At 43.5% G+C, this 18,524-nt stretch overlaps 1 protein-coding gene across 5 annotated transcripts in view; it reads right to left on the minus strand.

Moving 5' to 3' along the window:
* The window catches only part of LOC105495212 (karyopherin subunit alpha 6), a 65,998-nt gene that overhangs the window by 22,197 nt on the left and 25,277 nt on the right, over window positions 1-18,524 (minus strand). For 2 of the 5 annotated variants that reach the window (XM_071096872.1, XM_071096877.1), the window contains exon 2: window positions 636-769. In XM_071096872.1, the coding sequence (XP_070952973.1) occupies window positions 636-769 (134 nt within the window). Of the gene's footprint in view, window positions 1-635; window positions 770-6,819; window positions 6,921-12,556; window positions 12,746-18,524 lie in introns of those variants that run through there. The other 3 variants (XM_071096871.1, XM_071096878.1, XM_071096883.1) reach the window with 3 other exon arrangements.

The raw sequence follows: 18,524 nt of genomic DNA on the forward strand, positions 1-18,524 counted from the left end.
GCCACTGCACTCCAGCCTGGGCGACAGAGCGAGACTCCATCTCAAAAAAAAAAAGAAAAAAAAAGGTAACAAGGAGCTAGAACTAGAATGTTATAGTAAAGACATAAATGATGTCTAAGTTGGTCTAACTTGTGAAAAGGGGATAAGGTCAGTTTTCTCTTTCTCAAAGCTCCCAACATTTATTGACAACAAAGGAATCTGGATGAGTAGCTCACTCAGTAAGTAAGCTACTTTTCTTTTTTTTTTTTTTTTTTTTTGAGATGGAGTTGCCCAGGCTGGAGTGCAATGGCACAATCTTGGCTCCTGCAACCTCCGCCTCCCAGGTTCAAGCAATTCTCCTGCTTCAGTCTCCCAAATAGCTGAGATTGCAGGTGCATGCCACCATGTCCGGCTAATTTCTGTATTTTTAGAAGAGAAAATGAAGTTTCACCATATTGGCCAGGCTGGTCTCGAACTCCTGACCTCAGGTGATCCGCCTGCCTTGGCCTCCCAAAGTGCTAGGATTACAGGCATGAGCCACCACGCCTGCCTAGTAAGTTGCTTTTCTACAGGGAAAGTCAGGGTGCACAGTGGAGGCCAACCACAGGGACTTGTTTCCCAGAATAGTATGTTTGAGAATACTCCCGTTAACTCACTTGTTGCTCACGCTTCTGCTTCCGGAGCTGAATGCCCTCTTCCTCTCTTCTTCGTCTCATTTCTTCAGGGTTTAGAGCATTGTTCTTATAGCTCTTCATTCGATAATTGTCTTTCCCTGGGCTCGCCATGGTCTCTAGAAGAAAAGATACACATTGCCAAAGACTCTTGAGAGGACAGCATTTCCTTTTCACTAGACTTCTGTCCCTACCCACCCTTCACCCTCCCCTACTCTGGGAGGAATACAGCTATCTAAGAGCTCTCAATAAGCACCTGACATCTCTACCTGCCCCCTAGTCCCTGTCTCATTTTATTACAATTAAGCTTGCTAAACAGGTGGTATTACAGCAATTGGTATAAGCTTAGTAGTTAAAAGTGTGGGCCCTAGAGTCAGATTGTCTGGATTCAACTCCTGACCCTTCTACTTGTTAGCTGTGCAACCTTGGACAAGCTCCTTTAACTTTCATTGCTTCAGAATTTAATCTTTAAAACAGAAACACACCAGGCACAGTGGCTCCCACCTGTAATCCCAAGGATCTGCAGACCACACTTTGAGAACTGCTGTTCTTTTTTTTTTTTTTTTTTTGAGACAGGGTCTCGCTCTGTCACCCAGGCTGGAGTGCAGTGGCACAATATTGGCTCACTGCAACCTCTGCCTCCCGCGCTCAAGTGATTCTCCTGCCTCAGCCTTCCGAGTAGCTGGGATTACAGGCGTACGCCACCACAACTGATTTTTGTATTTTCAGTAAAGACAGGGTCTCACCATGTTGGCCAGGATGGTCTCAAATTCCTGACCTCAGGTGATCCATCTGCCTTGGCCTCCCAAAGTGCTGGGACTATAGGTGTGAGCAACCACACCCAGCCAAGAACTGCTGTTCTAAGGAATGAATGGCTCAATTGTAGGTAAATAAATGTTAACTTGACCAGCTAGTGCCAAGGTTGTCTTCCAATGTACTGCCACTGACATATATCTTGCCCAATACTTGGAATCATCACTTTTGACAATCTACTGAGTGTCATAAAGTATTTCACAGAGCTGATTATTTGCATATCCCAGATTACTAGTGAGGTTAGATTTCATGTTGTTATTAGCCATACATTTCCCCTTCCGTGAAAAATGTTTGTTTCTATATTTTAAAATATTTTTCTTTCTTTTTTTGAGACAGTTTCACTTTTGTTGCCTAGGCTGGGGTGCAATAGCACGATCTTGGCTCACTGAAACCTATGTCTCCCAGGTTCAAATGATTCTCCTGCCTCACCCTCCCGAGTAGCTGGGACTACAGGAGCCTGCCACGACATCGGCTAATTTTTGTATTTTCAGTAGAGACAGGGTTTCACCATGTTGGCCAGGCTGATCTTGAACTCCTGACCTCAGGTGATCTGCCTGCCTCGGCCTCCCAAAGTGCTGGGATTACAGGTGTGAGCCACCGTGCCCAGACTGTTCATGTTCTTTTAAATCAGTTGTCTGTGGCTGTGTACTTTCTTCATCCTTAATATTGTCTAATTTGTGCCCTTTTTTTTTTTTTTTTTTTAATTGAGACGGAGTCTCACCCTGTCTCCCAGGCTGGAGTGCCGTGGCGCGATCTTGGCTCACTGCAAGCTCTGCCTCCCAGGTTCACTCCATTCTCCTGCCTCAGTCCCCTGAGTAGCTGGGACTACAAGCACCTACCACCGTGCCCGGCTAATTTTTTGTACTTTTAGTAGAGATGGGGTTTCACCGTGGTCTCGATCTCCTGACCTTGTGATCTGCCCGCCTTGGCCTCCCAAAGTGTTGGATTACAGGCATGAGCCACCGCACCCGGCCGACTTGACTATTTTGATTTTAGTCTTTTGAAAGATTTAAGTTTTGGCTTTGTTGAGTCCTCTCTACTGTATGATTTCTATCTCCTTTCTACATTTTTTCTAATTTAAGTTGTATACCTAAGTATTTAATGTTTACACTATACTTTTTTTTGAGACGGAGTCTCACTCTGTCACCCAGGCTGGAGTGCAATGGCACGATCTTGGCTCACTGCAACCTCTGCCTCCTGGATTCACGTGATTCTCCTGCCTCAGCCTCCCAAGTGGCTGGGATTACAGGCGTGCACCACCACGTCCGGCTAATCTTTTTTTTTTTTTTTTTAAGAGATGGATTCTCACTCTGTCTCCCAGGCTGGAGAGCAGTGGCCAATCTCGGCTCACTGCAAGCTCCGCCTCCCGGGTTCACACCATTCTCCTGCCTCAGCCTCCCTAGTAACTGGGACTACAGGTGCCCACCACCATGCACAGTTAATTTTTTGTAGTTAAGTTGAGACGGGGTTTCACCATGTTGGTCAGGCAGGTCTCAAACTCCTAACCTTATGATTTGCCCACCTTGGCCTCCCAAAGTGCTGGGATGACAGGCGTGAGCCACTGTGGCTGGCACCACACTATACTTCTATATTACCTTTCTAAAGCTTATAAATTTCATTCAAATTAATATTTGTATTGTAATTCAGTTCTAAATATCTAATTACTTTTGATTTACTCAATTTACATAAGTGTCCCATGTGTGCTTGAAAATGATCTGTATTCTTAAATTATGATGCATGGCTTTCTGAATATCATGTCCATTAAATTAAGTTGTCATCATGTTGTTGTTTATTTATTCATTTATTTTTTGAGATAGGGCCTCACTCTATTGCCTAGGCTGGAGTGCAGTGCACGATCATGGCTCACCACAGCCTCAACTTCCAGGGTTAAAACAATTCTCTTGCCTTAGCCTGAGTAGCTGCAACTACAGGCTCATACTACCGCTATTTTTTAAGTTTTTTTTGTAGAGATGGGGTCTCACTATGTTATCTAGGCTGGTCTTTAACTCCTGTCTTCAAGCGATCCCCCTGCCTCAGCCTCCCAAAGTGCTGGGATTATAGGCATGAGCCACCACGCCCATCATGTTGTCCAACTCTTCTATTAATGTTTCACTTCACTAATGTTTTCCTTATCTATAGTGAATGTAGCCATTTTACCCTGTAGTTTAATTTTGCTTTATGTATTTTAATACTATTTTTCATTAGAAGCATACAAATTTAGAACTATTGTATCTTGACTGTGAACAGAAGTGTTATAAAGTGAGCCAAATTATTCCTTAACAATGCCCTTTGTTGCCCTTTTAATTTTGTTGGATATTAATACGGTTATCACTTCCACTTCCAGCCATGATGGAATAAGAGGGATAGGATTTCCCCTGTTGCTATAAACTGTTTCAGACATTGGGCAATAGCAATGCAGAATTGTGATTCTCCAAGAGAGGGAAACAAATTAAGTGAGCCCTACTTGTCTCCTTGGCTTTCTGCCCAGAGGCACATTCTATAGCAGAAGAGGAGTCCCAAACAGCACCACGGAAATCTCACTAGTGGAGGAGAGACTAGAGACTTCAGTGAGACTGAGGTGGCTGAAAACAGTGAGACAGCATTCCAGCGAGGAGAGAAATAGGCAGAAAAAAAAAATTGGGAAATCTGTTTGGGGTTCCCTTAATCTTTGCTGAAGACTAAGGATGCATACATGCTGGGTGAAGCTCCATGAGTCATGCAAAAGGCAACTGAGAAGCTGTACGTAAGCTCAACCGTTCCCAGAGCTCACACAGGGCTGAGAGACTTTAGACAAATCTGAATAGAGATTTCTCCCTGGTCACTCAGGGCATAGTAGAGACCCTAGAAGGGCTATGGCTTAGTAGTGGGATGAAACTATTCCCTGAAAAAGCTACTACTGAAGCTTAAAAACAAGCCTTACACTGCTAAAACAGAACAGCTATAAAACATCCTACATCCATTAAAAAAAAGACAACAAAATCCAGACATTAAAAACATAAAATTCACAATGCTTGGAATCCAGTTAAAAATTACGGGCCAGAGTCAGGCATGGTGGCCCATGCCTATAAATTCCAGCACTTTGGAAGGCTGAGGTGGGAGGAGAGCTTGAAGAAACTAGGAGTTCAAGGCTGCAGTGAGCTAGGACTTCACCACTGTACTCCAGCCTGGGCAACAGAGTGAGACCCTGTCTCTAAAAAAACAAAAACAGCTGGGGTGTGGTGGCTCACGGCTGTAATCCCAGCACATTGGGAGGCTGAGGTCGGTGGATCACGAGGTCAAGAGATTGAGACCATCCTGGCCAACATGGTGAAACCTCATCTCTACTAAAAATATAAAAATTAGCTGAGCGTGGTGGCATGCACCTGTAGTCCCAGCTACTCGGGAGGCTGAGGCAGGAGAATCACTTGAACCAGGGAGGTGGAAGCTGCAGTGAGCAGAGATCGTGCCACTGCACTCCAGCCTGGTGACAGAGGGAGACTGTCTCCAAACAAACAAACAAACAACAAAAAGTACTATACCATGCCAAGAAGCAGAAAAATTGTCACCCATAGGAGAAAAATCAGTCAAAAGTGAGATCCAGAAATGACACTTCAGTAGATAGTAGGATGGCATCAAGTGCTCTAATATATTAGTAACTGGATTCATAGCAAAAAAAAAATTGAGAGAGGGACAGAAAAGCATTTACAAGCAAAGACTTAAAACTGGCAGGGTATGGTGGCTCACGCCTGTAATCCCAACACTTTGGGAGGCCAAGGCAGATGATCAGTTGAGGCCAGGAATTCCAGACCAGCCTAGCCAACATGGTGAAAGCCTGTCTCTACTAAAAATATAAAAATTAGCCAGGCGTGGTAGCTGGTGCCTGTAATCCCAGCTACTGAGGAGGCTGAGGAAGGAGAATCACTTGAACCTGGGAGGCAGAGGTTATAGTGAGCCAAGATCATGCCACTGCACTACAGCCTGGGCAATAGAGTGAGATCCCGTCTAAAAAAAAAAAAAAAAAACTAAAAATTTTCCAGATCTAATCCCATTAACCCTAAAAGTTATACTAATCCTTAAGCAAGATTAAAAATCTTAAAAGCAGCCAGATAAAGACCTATTACGTATAGAAGACCAAAGATAAGAATGGCCTAGCTTCTTGTCAGAAACCTAACTCAGAAAACAACAAAACATTTTTAATGTTCCGGAAAAAACAAAACAAAACCTGGTAAACTAGAATTTTATATCCAACAAAGATACTTTTTGAAATGAAAGCAATTCAGCAGGTCATGAGCTAAATTAAAAATATTATTAACAAAGACTTTTTCAGATAAACAAAAGCTGAGAGACTTCTTCTCTAGCTGACCTGCACTGAAGAAATGCTAAAATTCTTCAAAGTAGAAGGAAAAGGATACCAGATGGAAACTCAGATCTCCACAAAATGAAAAACACTAGATATGGCAGATAAACATAAAATAACTTTTTTGCCATTTAAAACTTGTCTTTAAAAAATAACAAGGCGCATGGACACACAAAAAAACAGGGAAGCATGGCCCATTCACGGAATAAAGTAGAAACCATTTCTAGCTGCGTGTGGTAGTTCAAGCCTATAATCTCAACACTTTGGGAGGCCAAGATGATAGGACTGCCTGAGGCCAGGAGTTAGAGACCATCCTGGGTCACACAGGGAGACCCTGTTTCTATTTTAAATAATTTTATAAAAATAGGAAACCATCCCTGAGGAAGCCCAGAGACTGGACTTACTAGACAGATTCTAAAACAACTGTCCTAAATATGCTCAAAGAGTTAAAGAAAAACATGGACAATGAACTGAAGGAAATCTGAAACACAATATATGAATGAGAATATCAACAAAAAGAAACGATAAAAAGGAACCAAACAAATGTTCTAGAGCTCAAAAGTACAGTTACTGAAATAAAAAATTCACTAGAGGGGTTCAACAGCAGATATGAGCAGGTAGAAAAAAAAAGCAAACTTGGAGACAGATCAATTAAAATTATCCAATCTGAGGAGCAGAAAGAATAAAGAATGAAGAAAAATGAAAAGAATCAAGTGGACCCATGGAACACCATTAAAAGGACCAATATGGCCAGCATGGTGGCTCGTGACTGCAATCCCAGCAATTCTGGAGGCTGAGGCAGGAAGACAGCTTGAGCCCACAGTGTGAGATCAGCCTAGGCAACATAGCAAGATCTCGTCTCTATTGAAAAAAAAAGTAGGGGGGCTAAGCGCAGTGGCTCACTCCTGTAATCCCAGTACTTTGGGAGGCTGAGGCAGGTGGATCACGAGGTCAGACGTTTGAGACCAGCCTGATCAATATGGTAAAACCCCGTCTCTACTAAAAATACAAAAAGAATACCCAGGCGTGGTGGCGCGCATCTATAATCCCAGCTACTCAGGAGGTGAGGAGAATCGCTTGAACCCGGGAGGTGGAGGTTGCAGTGAGCTGAGATCGCACTCTAGCCTGGGCGACAGAGCAAGACTCCTTCTAAAAAAACAAAAAAAGAGACCAATATACATATTATGGGAGTCCTAAAAGCAGAAGATAAAGAGGTAGAATATTTGAAAAAATATGGTCAAAAACTTACCAAATTAAATAAAACACATGAATCTACAAATGAAGGAGCTCAATGAACTCTAAAGAAGATACCCACATTTGGGATACCAAGGCAGGTGGATCAACTGAGGTCAGGAGTTCGAGATCAGCCTGACCAACAGGGAGAAACCCTGTGTCCATACTAAAAAAAAAAAAAAAGAAAAAAGAAAATTAGCCAGGCATGGTGGCACCTACTAAAAAAGCAAATATTATCCAGGCATGGTGGAACACGCCTGTAACCGCAGCAAGTCGGGGGGCTAAGACAGGAGAATCACTTGAACCCGGGAGGCAAGACTGCACTGACCCCAGATCATGCCACTGCACTCCAGCCTGGGTGACAGAGTGAGATTCTGTCTCAAAAAAGAAAAAGAAGATGTCCACATTGAGACACATAATCAAACTGTTGAAAGCCAAAGACAGAATCCTGAAAGCAGCAAGAAAGAAGCGACTTATCACATACAAAGGATGCCCAATAAGATCAACAGATGATTTCTCATTAGAAATTATGAAAGTCAGGCTGGGAACAGTGGCTCAGGCCTGTAATCCTAGCACTCGGGGAGGTCAAGGCAGATGAATGGCTTGCGTTCGAGATCAAGAGTTCAAGAACAGCCTGGGCAACATGGCAAAACCCCGTCTCTACAAAAAGTACAAAAATTAGCTGGGCATGGTGGTGTATGTCTGTAATCCCAGCTACTCGAGAGGACGAGGTGGAAGGATCACCAGAGCCCAGGAGGTTGAAGCTGCAGTAAGCAGTGGCTGCACCACTAGACTCCAGCCTGGGTGACAGAGCAAGACCCTGTCTCAAAAAAAAAAAAAAAAAAAAAAAAAAGAAAAAGAAAAAAAAAAAAAAAGACAAGAAAAAGAAATTACGAAAGTCAGAAGGCAGTAGAATAAGAAAGTGCCAAAAAGAGGCTGGGTTCAGTAGTTCATACCTGTAATCCCAGCACTTTGGGAGGACAAGGCCAGACGATTACTTGAGCCCAGGAGTTCAAGACCAGCCTGGGCAACAGAGCAAGACCCTGTCTCTACAAATAATTTTTTAAAATTTAGTTGGGCATGGTGGCATGCACCTATGGGAGACCTCTAAGTCAGGAGGATTGCCTGAGCACAGGAGGTTGATGCTGCAGTTACTCGTGATTGCGCTGTCACTCCAGCCTGTGACACAGTGAAACCCTGTCTCAAAAACAAAACAAAACAAAACAAAAAGCAAAGTGCTGAAAGAAAAACCGTCAAGCAAGAATTCTATATCTGACAAAACTGTCCTTCAAAAATGAGTGAGAATTATGACATTTCATCATAAACAAAAGCTGAGGGGCTTTGTTACCACTAGACCTGCTCTGCAAGAAATGCTGGTTGGGCCTGTAATCTCAGCACTTTGGGAGGCTGAGGCAGGAGGATCACTTGAGCCGAGTATGAGACCAGCCTGGGCAACGTGGCGAAACCCCATCTCTACAAAAAAATATAAAAATAAGCCGAGCGTGGTGGTATACACCTGTAGTCCCAGCTACTTGGGAGGCTGAGGTGGATTGCTAGAGCCTGGGAGGTTCAGGCTGCAGTGAGCCGTGATTGTACCACTGCACTCCAGCCTGGGCAACAAAGCAAGACTCTGTCTCAAAAAAAAAAAAAGAAAGAAAGAAAGAAAGAAATGCTAATGGGAGCCCTTCAGGTTGAAATGAAAGGACACAGTAACTTGAAGCCAGATGAAGAAATAAAGATCTCTGATAAAGGTAACTATATGGGCAGATATAAGAGCCAGTATTACTATACATTGGTTTGTAACTTTTCATTTCCTACATGATTAAAAAGACAAATGCATAAAATAATTACAAATCTACATTATTGGCCACACAATGTTTAAAGATACAATTTGTGATGATAACAGCATAAAGGAGGAACAATGCTGTACATGAGCAGTTCTGTATGCTACTGAATTCAGCTGGTATTGATTCCAACTAGAGTGTTACAAAGTTAGAATATTAAGTGTAATCCCCATGGTTTTCACAAGGAAATATCTAAAAAACTACATGCACACAAAATAAAAATTAAAAATATACACAAAAGGAAATGAGAAGGGAATAAAGAGAGCTGGAATAGCTATATGAATATCTGACAAAACAAACTTTAAGTCATAAACTGTTACCAAAAAGAAAGGACATCATATGGTCAATTCATCAAACTATTATAAAACATATGCAATAAACAAAAGTCCCCAAACATGAAGCAAGTTCTGACAGAAGTGCAGAAAAATATTTGGAGACTTTTTTGTCCCCATCAACCGTGGTCTACAGATATTTGGAGACTTTTAATAAGCCATGTTCAATAATGAACAGAACACCTAGACAGAAGATCGATGAGTAACAGAGGACTTGAACAAAATTATACAGTAGACCTAAGAGAGATATACAAAGCATTCCACCCAATAACAGCAGAATACACATTCTTCTCAAGTACAGATTCTCCAGTATAGGCCATATGTTAGCCCACTAAAAGCGTCAATAAATTTTGGAAGACTGAAGTCATATAAAATAAATATCTCTGACTACATGGAATGAAGCCAGAAATTAGTGACAGAAGGAAAACTGGAAAATTCACAAATATATGGAAATTAAGGAAGACATTCTTTAAAATGTTGGAAGACTCATACGTCCTGATTTCATAACTTACTACAAAGGTACAGTAATTAAAACGGTGTGGTACTGGCATAAGGATAAGCATATGGATATATGGAATAGAATTGAGAGTCCAGAAATAAACACTTACATCTATGGCTACCCAACTGATTTTCAACAAGGATATTATGTCCATTCAGTGGAGGAAGAAATATTTCATTGTATAGAGAATGAAATGTTTTATACATTCTATACAATGAAATATTAGCCAGATGAAGCGGGGTGGCTCATATCTATAATCCCAACACTTTGGGAGGCCGAGGCGGGCAGATAACTTGAGGCCAGACTGGCCAACATGGTGAAACCCTGTCTCTACTAAAAATACAAAAATTAGCCAGGCATGGTGGCAGGTGACTGTAATTCCAGCTACTCAGGAAGCTGAGGCAGGAGAATCACTTGAACTAGGAGGCAGAGGTTGCAGTGAGCCGACATCGTGCTGCTTCACTCCAGCTTGGGAAACAGAGCAAGACTCTAGCTCCAAAAAAAAAAAAAGAAAGAAAGAAAAAAAGAAATACAAATCAAACCCACAATGATTCAACCTGTGAAAGCTGACTGAAAAAAAGTATATAAAAAAGTTTTGGCCGGGCGCGGTGGCTCACGTCTGTAATTCCAGCACTTCAGGAGGCTGAGGTGGGCGGATCATGAGGTCAGGAGATTGAGACCATCCTGGCTAACACGGTGAAACCCTGCCTCTACTAAAAATACAACAACAACAAAATTAGCCGGGCGTGGTGGCGGGTGCCTGTAGTCTCAGCAACACGGGAGGCTGAGGCAGGAGAATGCCATGAACCTGGGAGGCGGAGCTTGCAGTGAGCCAAGATTGTGCCACTGCACTCCAGCCTGGGCAACAGTGTGAGACTCCGTCACAAGAAAAAAAAAAAAAGTTTTAATTTGGGTGTGGTGGCTTACGCCTGTAATCCCAGCACTTTGGGAGGCCGAGGTGGGGAGATCATCTAAGGGTGGGGGACCCTCCAGCCTGGCCAACATGGAGAAATCCCATCTCTACTAAAAATACAAAATTAGCTGGGCATGGTGGCACAACCCTGTAATCACAGCTACTCGGGAGGCTGACGCAGGAGAACTGCTTGTACCTGGAAGGTGGAGGTTACAGTGAGCCGAGATTGCACCACTGCGTTCCACCCTGGGCAACAGAGCCAGACTCCGTCTCAAAAAAATAAAAAAAGATTTTTAAAACCCACAATGAGATACTACTCCACACCTACTAGGATGGAATAATAATAATAAAAGCAACCGTTGGCTAGCATCTAGAACCTCGTGGATTGCTGGTAAGAGTCGAAAATGGTATAGCCACTGTGGAAAACAGAATAGTAGTTCCAAAAAAATTAAACAGAATTACTATATAATCCAGCAATTCTACTTTTATACTATTCCTCCCTTATTCACAGTTTTGCTTTGCAGAGTGTCAGTTACCCATGGACAACAGTGGTCTGAAAATATTAAACGGAAATTTCCAGATAAAAACAATTCATAAGTTTTAAATTTCATACTATTCCAAGTAGCATGATGAAATCTCACGCCAACCCGCTCTATTCCACCTGGTACATGAATCATCCCTTTGTCCAGTGTATTCACACTGTATACACTGCCAGTTAGTAGCCGATATTGCAGTGTTTGTGTTCAAGTGATCCTTATTTTACCTAATAATGGCCCCAAAGTGCAAAAGTGATGATGCTGGCATAATAAGTGTTCTATTTTATTGTTGTTCTCAATCTCTTATTGTGCCTAATTTATAAATTAAACTTCATCATAGGTATGTATGTATAGGAAATAACATAGTATATAGGATTTGGTACCATCTGCCGTTACAGGTATCCACTGGGGGTCTTGGAACATATCCCCTGTGGATAAGGCAAGGACTACTGCATATGGATACCATGGAATATCATTCAGCCATAAAAAGGAATGAAGGTCTAACACACGCTACAACATGATTGAACTTTGAAATTAATATGCTAAGTGAAATAAGCAAGACACAAAAGGAAAATTATTCCACTTACATGAGGTACCTAGAGTCAAACTCAAAGACAGAAAGAAGATTAGAGGTTACCAGGTGCTGAGAGGAGAGGAAAATAGGGAGTTACTGCTTAGTGGGTACAGAATTTCTGTTAGGGATAGTAAAATGTTTGGAAATAGATAATGGTGATGATGGTCACATAACACTGTAACTGTAATTAATGCCACTGAATTGTACACTTAAATTGAAAATTTTGTTACATATATTTTACCACTAATAATTTTTTTTTTTTTTTGAGACGGAGTCTCGCTCTGTCGCCCAGGCTGGAGTGCAGTGGTGCGATCTCGGCTCACTGCAACCTCCGCCTTCCGGGTTCATGCCAGTCTCCTGCCTCAGCCTCCTGAGTAGCTGGGACTACAGGCACTCACCACCATGCCCGGCTAATATTTGTATTTTTAGTAGAGATGGGGTTTCTCCCTGTTGCCCAAGCTGGAATAATTTGTTTTTAAATTGGCATTGTAGCCTGGACTCAAGTCTGTACTGCCAGCACTTTGGGAGGCGAAAGTGGGCAGATTGCTTGAGCCCAGGAGTTCAAAAACAGCCTGAGCAATATGGTGAAACCACAATCTCTACAAAAAAATACCAAAATTAGCTGGACATGGTGGCGTGCACCTGTGGTCCTAGCTACTTGGGAGGCTGAGGCAGGAGGATTGCTTGAGCCCAGGAGGTTGAGGCTGCAAGTGAGCTGTGTCTGCACCTCTGTACTCCCTTTGAGGCCCCTGATTATCCCTGTGAGACTAACAGAGTAGAGAACAGATTTCTGAAGGCAGCACTATGAACTGCTGTCCCCTATTACCTGACACATGGCTTTTCATGACTGAGCCTGGGCTGTCCTGGACACTAGCCTCTCCAAGCACAGCTGACAGTGAACCTGGGAGGAGAGCCATGCTGAGCTTCTTTAGTCACCATGGTGACAAGAAACTATCACAAATATTTGCTTATGACTTCACTGGGGAAGCAGACAAGGGAGGTTAGATTGGAAAGAGGAACATCTGCAAAAGCACATCTGGAATCTCAGGGATCCAGCAGGCCAATGGCTTTTTCCATTATGTACTCCCTTACTTGCTGTGGATGAATTTTTTAAAATTCATAATACAAATAAACCTTTTCTAGCATCTGACTGTCCTAGACCGTCTTTGGGTTTTCTTAGTCAAGGGACTCTCTCAAAGTGAATAGGTCTCTGAAGTCATACGTTTCATTTCTAGAGAATAAAAGTCTAATGTTACCATGCACTTTCTAAGCTTTTAAAACCAAAGAGCTAGCAATGATAATACAAATTAGGTAGGGGCCCTAAAATGGCTGAATCATGTCTGTTCCTAATTCATATTAGGAAGTCCTAAACCCAATACCTCAAAATGTGTCTATATTTGAAGATAGAGTCCTTAAAGAGGTAATTAAGGTAAATAAGGTTATTGGGGTATGCCCTAATCCAATAACTGGTATCCTTAAAACCAGAGAACAGCATGTGAACATGAAGACAGCTATATAGAAGCCAACAAAGGGCTGAAAATAAACCAACCCTTTTGACAACTTTTTTTTTTTTTTTTGAGACAGGGTTTTGCTCTGTCACCCAGGCTGGAATGCAGGGGCACAGTCTCAGATCCCTGCAACCTCCGTCTCTGGGGTTCAAGCGATCCTCCTGCCTCAGCCTCCTGAGTAGCTGGGATTACAGGCGTGGGTCAGCATGCCTGGCTAATTTTTTGCATTTTTAGTAGAGACAGGGTCTCAACCATGTTGACCAGACTGGTCTCAAACTCCGTGATCCTCCTGCCTTGGCCTCCCAAAGTGCTGGGATTATAGGCATGAGCCACCACACCTGACCTCTTCAGACAACTTGATCTCAGACTTCTAGCCTCCAGAACTGTGAGAAAACATTTCTGTTGTTTAAACCACCAAATCTATGGTTCTTTGTTATAGTGACCTTCGCAAACTAATATAGGACCAAATTAATCTAAAGGCGGCACCGGCTTTAGAACCCAGGAGGTTTCAGTGAGCCAAGATCACTCCCTTGCACTCCAGCCTGGGCAACAAGAGCGAAACTCCATCTCAAAAAAAAAAAAAAAAAAAAAAGAGAAGCTAGAAATGTGGATTTAATATACAGCCAACTGTTTAATGTTTGTTCAATTTTTGAAAAATATATTAGTCCCTATAAGACACATCTGTTGCAAGCCAAGTGCAGCCTACAGACTACCAGTTTGGAGCCTCTGGTTAAATTCTGTTAATACAAATTAAACAGCATGTTAGAATTTTTTAAGTGATCTTATCTCTTTGTTCAGACTTTTAAGTGTCCTGTTGGCAAAGAAGTCCTATTCTTCTTATTTCCCTTGGTAACAGGTTTATTGAGATGTAACTCATATACCATATAACCCATACATTTTTAGTATATTTAGTATGATTTTTAGTATATTTAGAGCTGGGCAACCATCAGCAGAATTTTATAACATCTTCATCATCCTAAAAAAAAAAACCCCATAACTCTATGGCCAGGCATGGCAGGTAACACCTGTAATTCCAGCACTTTGGGGAGGCTGAGGCGGTCAGATCACTTGAGCCCAGGAGTTCAAGACCAGTCTGGACAACATAATTAGACCCTGCCTCTAAAAAAAAAAAAATGGCCAGGCACGGTGGCTCACACCTGTAATTCTAGCAATTTGGGAGGCTGAAGTGGGTGGATCACTTGAGGTCAGGAGTTTGAGACCAGCCTGGCCAACATGCCAAAACCCGATCTCTACTAAAAATAAATTGGCTGGGTGTGGTAGCTCACACATGTAATCCCAACACTTTGGGAGGCTGAGGGGGGGCAGATCACCTGAGGTCAGGAGTTCGAGACCAGCCTGACCAACATGGAGAAACCCCATCTCTACTACAAATACAAAATTAGCGAGGTGTGGTGGCGCATGCCTGTAATCCTGCTACTTCAGAGGCTGAAGCAGGAGAATCACTTGAACCCGTGAGGCAGAGGTTGCAGTGAGCTGAGATTGCGCCATTGCACTCCAGCCTGGGTAACAAGAGCAAAATTCTGTCTATAAATAAAATAAATAAATAAATAAGCCAGGAGTGGTCACGCGTGCCTGTAGTCCCAGTTACTCAGAAGCCTGAGGCAGGAGAATCGCTTGAACCTGGAAAGCGGAGGTTGCGGTGAGCTGAGACTGTGCCACTGCACTCCAGCCTGGGCAATAGAGCAAGACTCCATCTCAAAGGAAAAAAAAAAAGCAAAACAATAATAAATTAAATTAAATTAAAAAAAAAAGAAACCCCGTTAACTCTTTAACTGTCACCCCCAATGCTCACCCACCTAAGCTGTAAACAATCACTAAGGTACTTTCTGTTTCTTACAGATTTGCCTGCTCTGGACATTTCATTTAAATAGAACCATACAATATGTGGTCTTTTTTGACTGGCTTCTTTCACTTAGTGTAATTTTGAGGTTCGTCCATGTTTTAACATGTATCAGTACATTCTTTTTATAGCACTTTTTTTTTTTTTGAGACAGAGTCTTGCTCTGTTGCCCAGGCTTGAGTGCAGTGGCATGGTCTCAGCTCACTGCAGCCCTTGCCTCCCGGGTTCTAGCAATTCTCCTGCCTCAGCCTCCCAGGTAGCTAGGATTATAGGCACGCACCACCACATCTGGCTAATTTTTGTATTTTGAGTAGAGACGGGGTTTTGTTATGTTGCCCAGGCTGGTCTTGAACTCTTGGACTCAAGTGATCTTCCTGCCTCAGCCTCCTAAAGTGCTAAGATCATAGGCGTAAGTCGCTGCAGGTTTAGTGGTTAATGAGCCCCCTAAGTTTTTGTGCATTTAGAAACATCTTAATTTCTCCCTCATTTTAGAAGGACAGTTTTGTTAGATATAGTTTTTTTGTTGTTGTTGAGATGAAGCGTTGCACTGTCGCCAAGGCTGGAGTGCAATGGCGCAATCTCAGCTCCCTGCAACCTCTGCCTCCTGGGTTCAAGTGATTCTCCCGCCTTGGCCTCCCCAGTAGCTGGGACTACAGGGGCTCACCACCCATTTTTTTAATACAAAAAAATAATTTTTGTATTTTTAGTAGAAAAGAGGTTTCACCATGTTGGCCAGGCTGGTCTTGAACTCTGGGCCCCAGGTGATCTACCCACTTCGGCCTCCCAAAGTGCTGGGATTACAGGCATGAGCCACCATGCCCAGCCTCAAGCAATTCTCTTGTTTCAGCCTCCCCAGTAGCTGGGATTACAGGCACCTGCCACTGCACCTGGCTAATTTTTGTATTTTTAGTAGAGATGGGGTTTCACCATGTTGGCCAGGCTGGTCTCAAACTCCTGATCTCAAGTGATCTGCCTGCGTCGACCTCCAAAGTGCTGGGATTACAGGGGTGAGCCACCATGCCCATGCCGCCTGGCCAGATATAGAATTCTTGCTTGACGGTTTTTCTTTCAGCACTTTGCTTTTTTGTTTTGTTTTTGAGACAGGTTTTTGCTCTGTCATACAGGCTGGAATGTAGTAGCACAATCAACTCCCCGCAGCCTCGACCTCATGAGGCAATCTTCCTACCTCAGCCTCTCACATAGCTGGGACCACAGGCCCATGCCACCACATCCAAGTAAATTTTTTTTTTTTGTAGAGACTAGGTCTTGTGATGTTGCCCAGGCTGGTTATGAATTCCTTGGCTCAAGTGATCCTCTGGCCTTGGCCTCCCAAAGTGCTGGATTTCAGGTATGAACCACTGTGCCTGGCCTCGTTCAGCACTTTGTTATCCTACTGCCTTCTAACCTCCATGATTTTGAGACAAGGTCTTCCTCTGTCACCCAGGCTGGAGTGCAGTGGTACAATCATGGCTCACTGCTGCCTCAACCTCTCAGACTCAAGCAATCCTGTCACCTCAGCCTCCCAAGTAGCTGGGGCTACAGGTGTGTACCACCACACCTGGCTAATTTTCATATTTTTTGTAGAGATGAGGTTTCAACATGTTTTCTAGGCTAGTCTCAAATTCCTAGGCTCAAGTGATCCGCCTGCCTCAGCCTCCCAGAGTGCTGGGATTACAGGTGTGAAACTCCGCGCCCAGCCATGCAACCACTTTAAAAAATACTTTGGGGCCAGGCACCATGGCTCATGTCTATAATCCCAACACTTTTGGAGGCTGAGGCAGGTGGATCACTGGAGCCCAGGAGTTTGAGACCAGCCTGGGCAACAGAGTGGGACCCCATATTTTTAAAATAAAATGGCTGCACTGACTGGACATGGTGGCTCATGCCTGTATTCCCACTTTGGGAGGTTGAGGCGGGCAGATCACTTGAGCCCAGGAGTTTGAGACCAGTCTGGGCAAGACAGCAAAACCCCACCTTTATAAAAAATACAAAAAGCCAGGCATGGGGGCATGTGCCTGTAGTCCCAGCTACCTGGGAGATCTTAAGAGGCTTGACTGAGCCCTTGCAGTTGAGGCTGTAGTGAGCTGTGATCACGCTACAGCACTCTAGCCTGGGCGACAGAGCGAGATACTGTCTCAAACAAAACAAAATGAAACACTTTAATGCTTTAAAAGACACCACTGGGCCGGGCACAGTGGCTCATGCCTGTAATCCCCATTTTGGGAAGCCAAAGTGGGCGGATCACATGAGGTCAGGAGTTCAAGACCAGCCTGGACAACGTGGTGAAACACCATCTCTACTAAAAATACAAATATTAGCTAGGTGTGGTAGTGCATGCCTGTAATCCCAGCTACTTGGGAAGCTGAGGCAGGAGAATTGCTTGAACCTAGAAAGTGGAGATTGCAGTGAGCCGAGATCACGCCACTGCACTACAGCCTGGGCAACAGAGCAAGACCCCGTCTCAAAAAAGTTAAAAAAAAATCTATATATATGTAAAAAGTAAATAAAAGACACCATCAAGAAAGTGAAAATATATCCTCATTTGTATAGTATCCCTACCTGTCACACAGGAGACCAGGTTGGATTCCCTGACAGGGAGCCAGAAAATTAGAAGAAAAAGAGGTGGGGCACAGTGGTCAAGCAATCTGCCTGACTTGTCCTCCCAAAGTGTTGGAATTATAGGTGTGGGCCACTGCACCTGGCCAAAAGTTTTAAATTTTAACTAAGTCTATACATATATATACACACACAACTTCTTTGTTAAATCTTTTTTTACTTTAAAAAATAGAAGTAGAGACAGGGTCTCACTTTGTTGCCCAGGTTGGTCTTGGAACTTTTTTTTTTTTTTTTGAGACGGAGTCTCGCTCTGTCGCCCAGGCTGGAGTGCAGTGGCGGGATCTCAGCTCACTGCAAGCTCCGCCTCCCGGGTTCACACCATTCTCCTGCCTCAGCCTCCTGAGTAGCTGAGACTACAGGCGCCCGCCATCTCGCCCGGCTAGCTTTTTGTATTTTTTAGTAGAGACGGGGTTTCACCCTGTTAGCCAGGATGGTCTTGATCTCCTGACCTCGTGATCCGCCCGTCTCGGCCTCCCAAAGTGCTGGGATTACAGGCTTGAGCCACTGCGCCCAGCCAGGCGCGGTAGGTCTTGGAACTCTTGGGCTCAAGTGATCTTCCTGCCTTGGCCTCCCAAAGTGTTGGGATTACAGGTGTGTTGGGATTACAGGTGTGAACCACCGTGCCCAGCCTTTGGCGTCTTATCTAACAAATCATTGCCTACTCCAAGGCCATGAAGATGTACCCCTAAGTTTTTTTTTTTTTTCTTTTTTTTGAGACGACGTTTCGCTCTTGTCACCCAGCTGGAGTGCAATGGCGTAATCTTGGCTCACTGCAACCTCCACCTCCCGATTCTCCTGCCTCAGCCTCC

Source organism: Macaca nemestrina, chromosome 1 (genome assembly GCF_043159975.1).
Source record: "Macaca nemestrina isolate mMacNem1 chromosome 1, mMacNem.hap1, whole genome shotgun sequence".
NCBI lineage: Eukaryota > Metazoa > Chordata > Mammalia > Primates > Cercopithecidae > Macaca > Macaca nemestrina.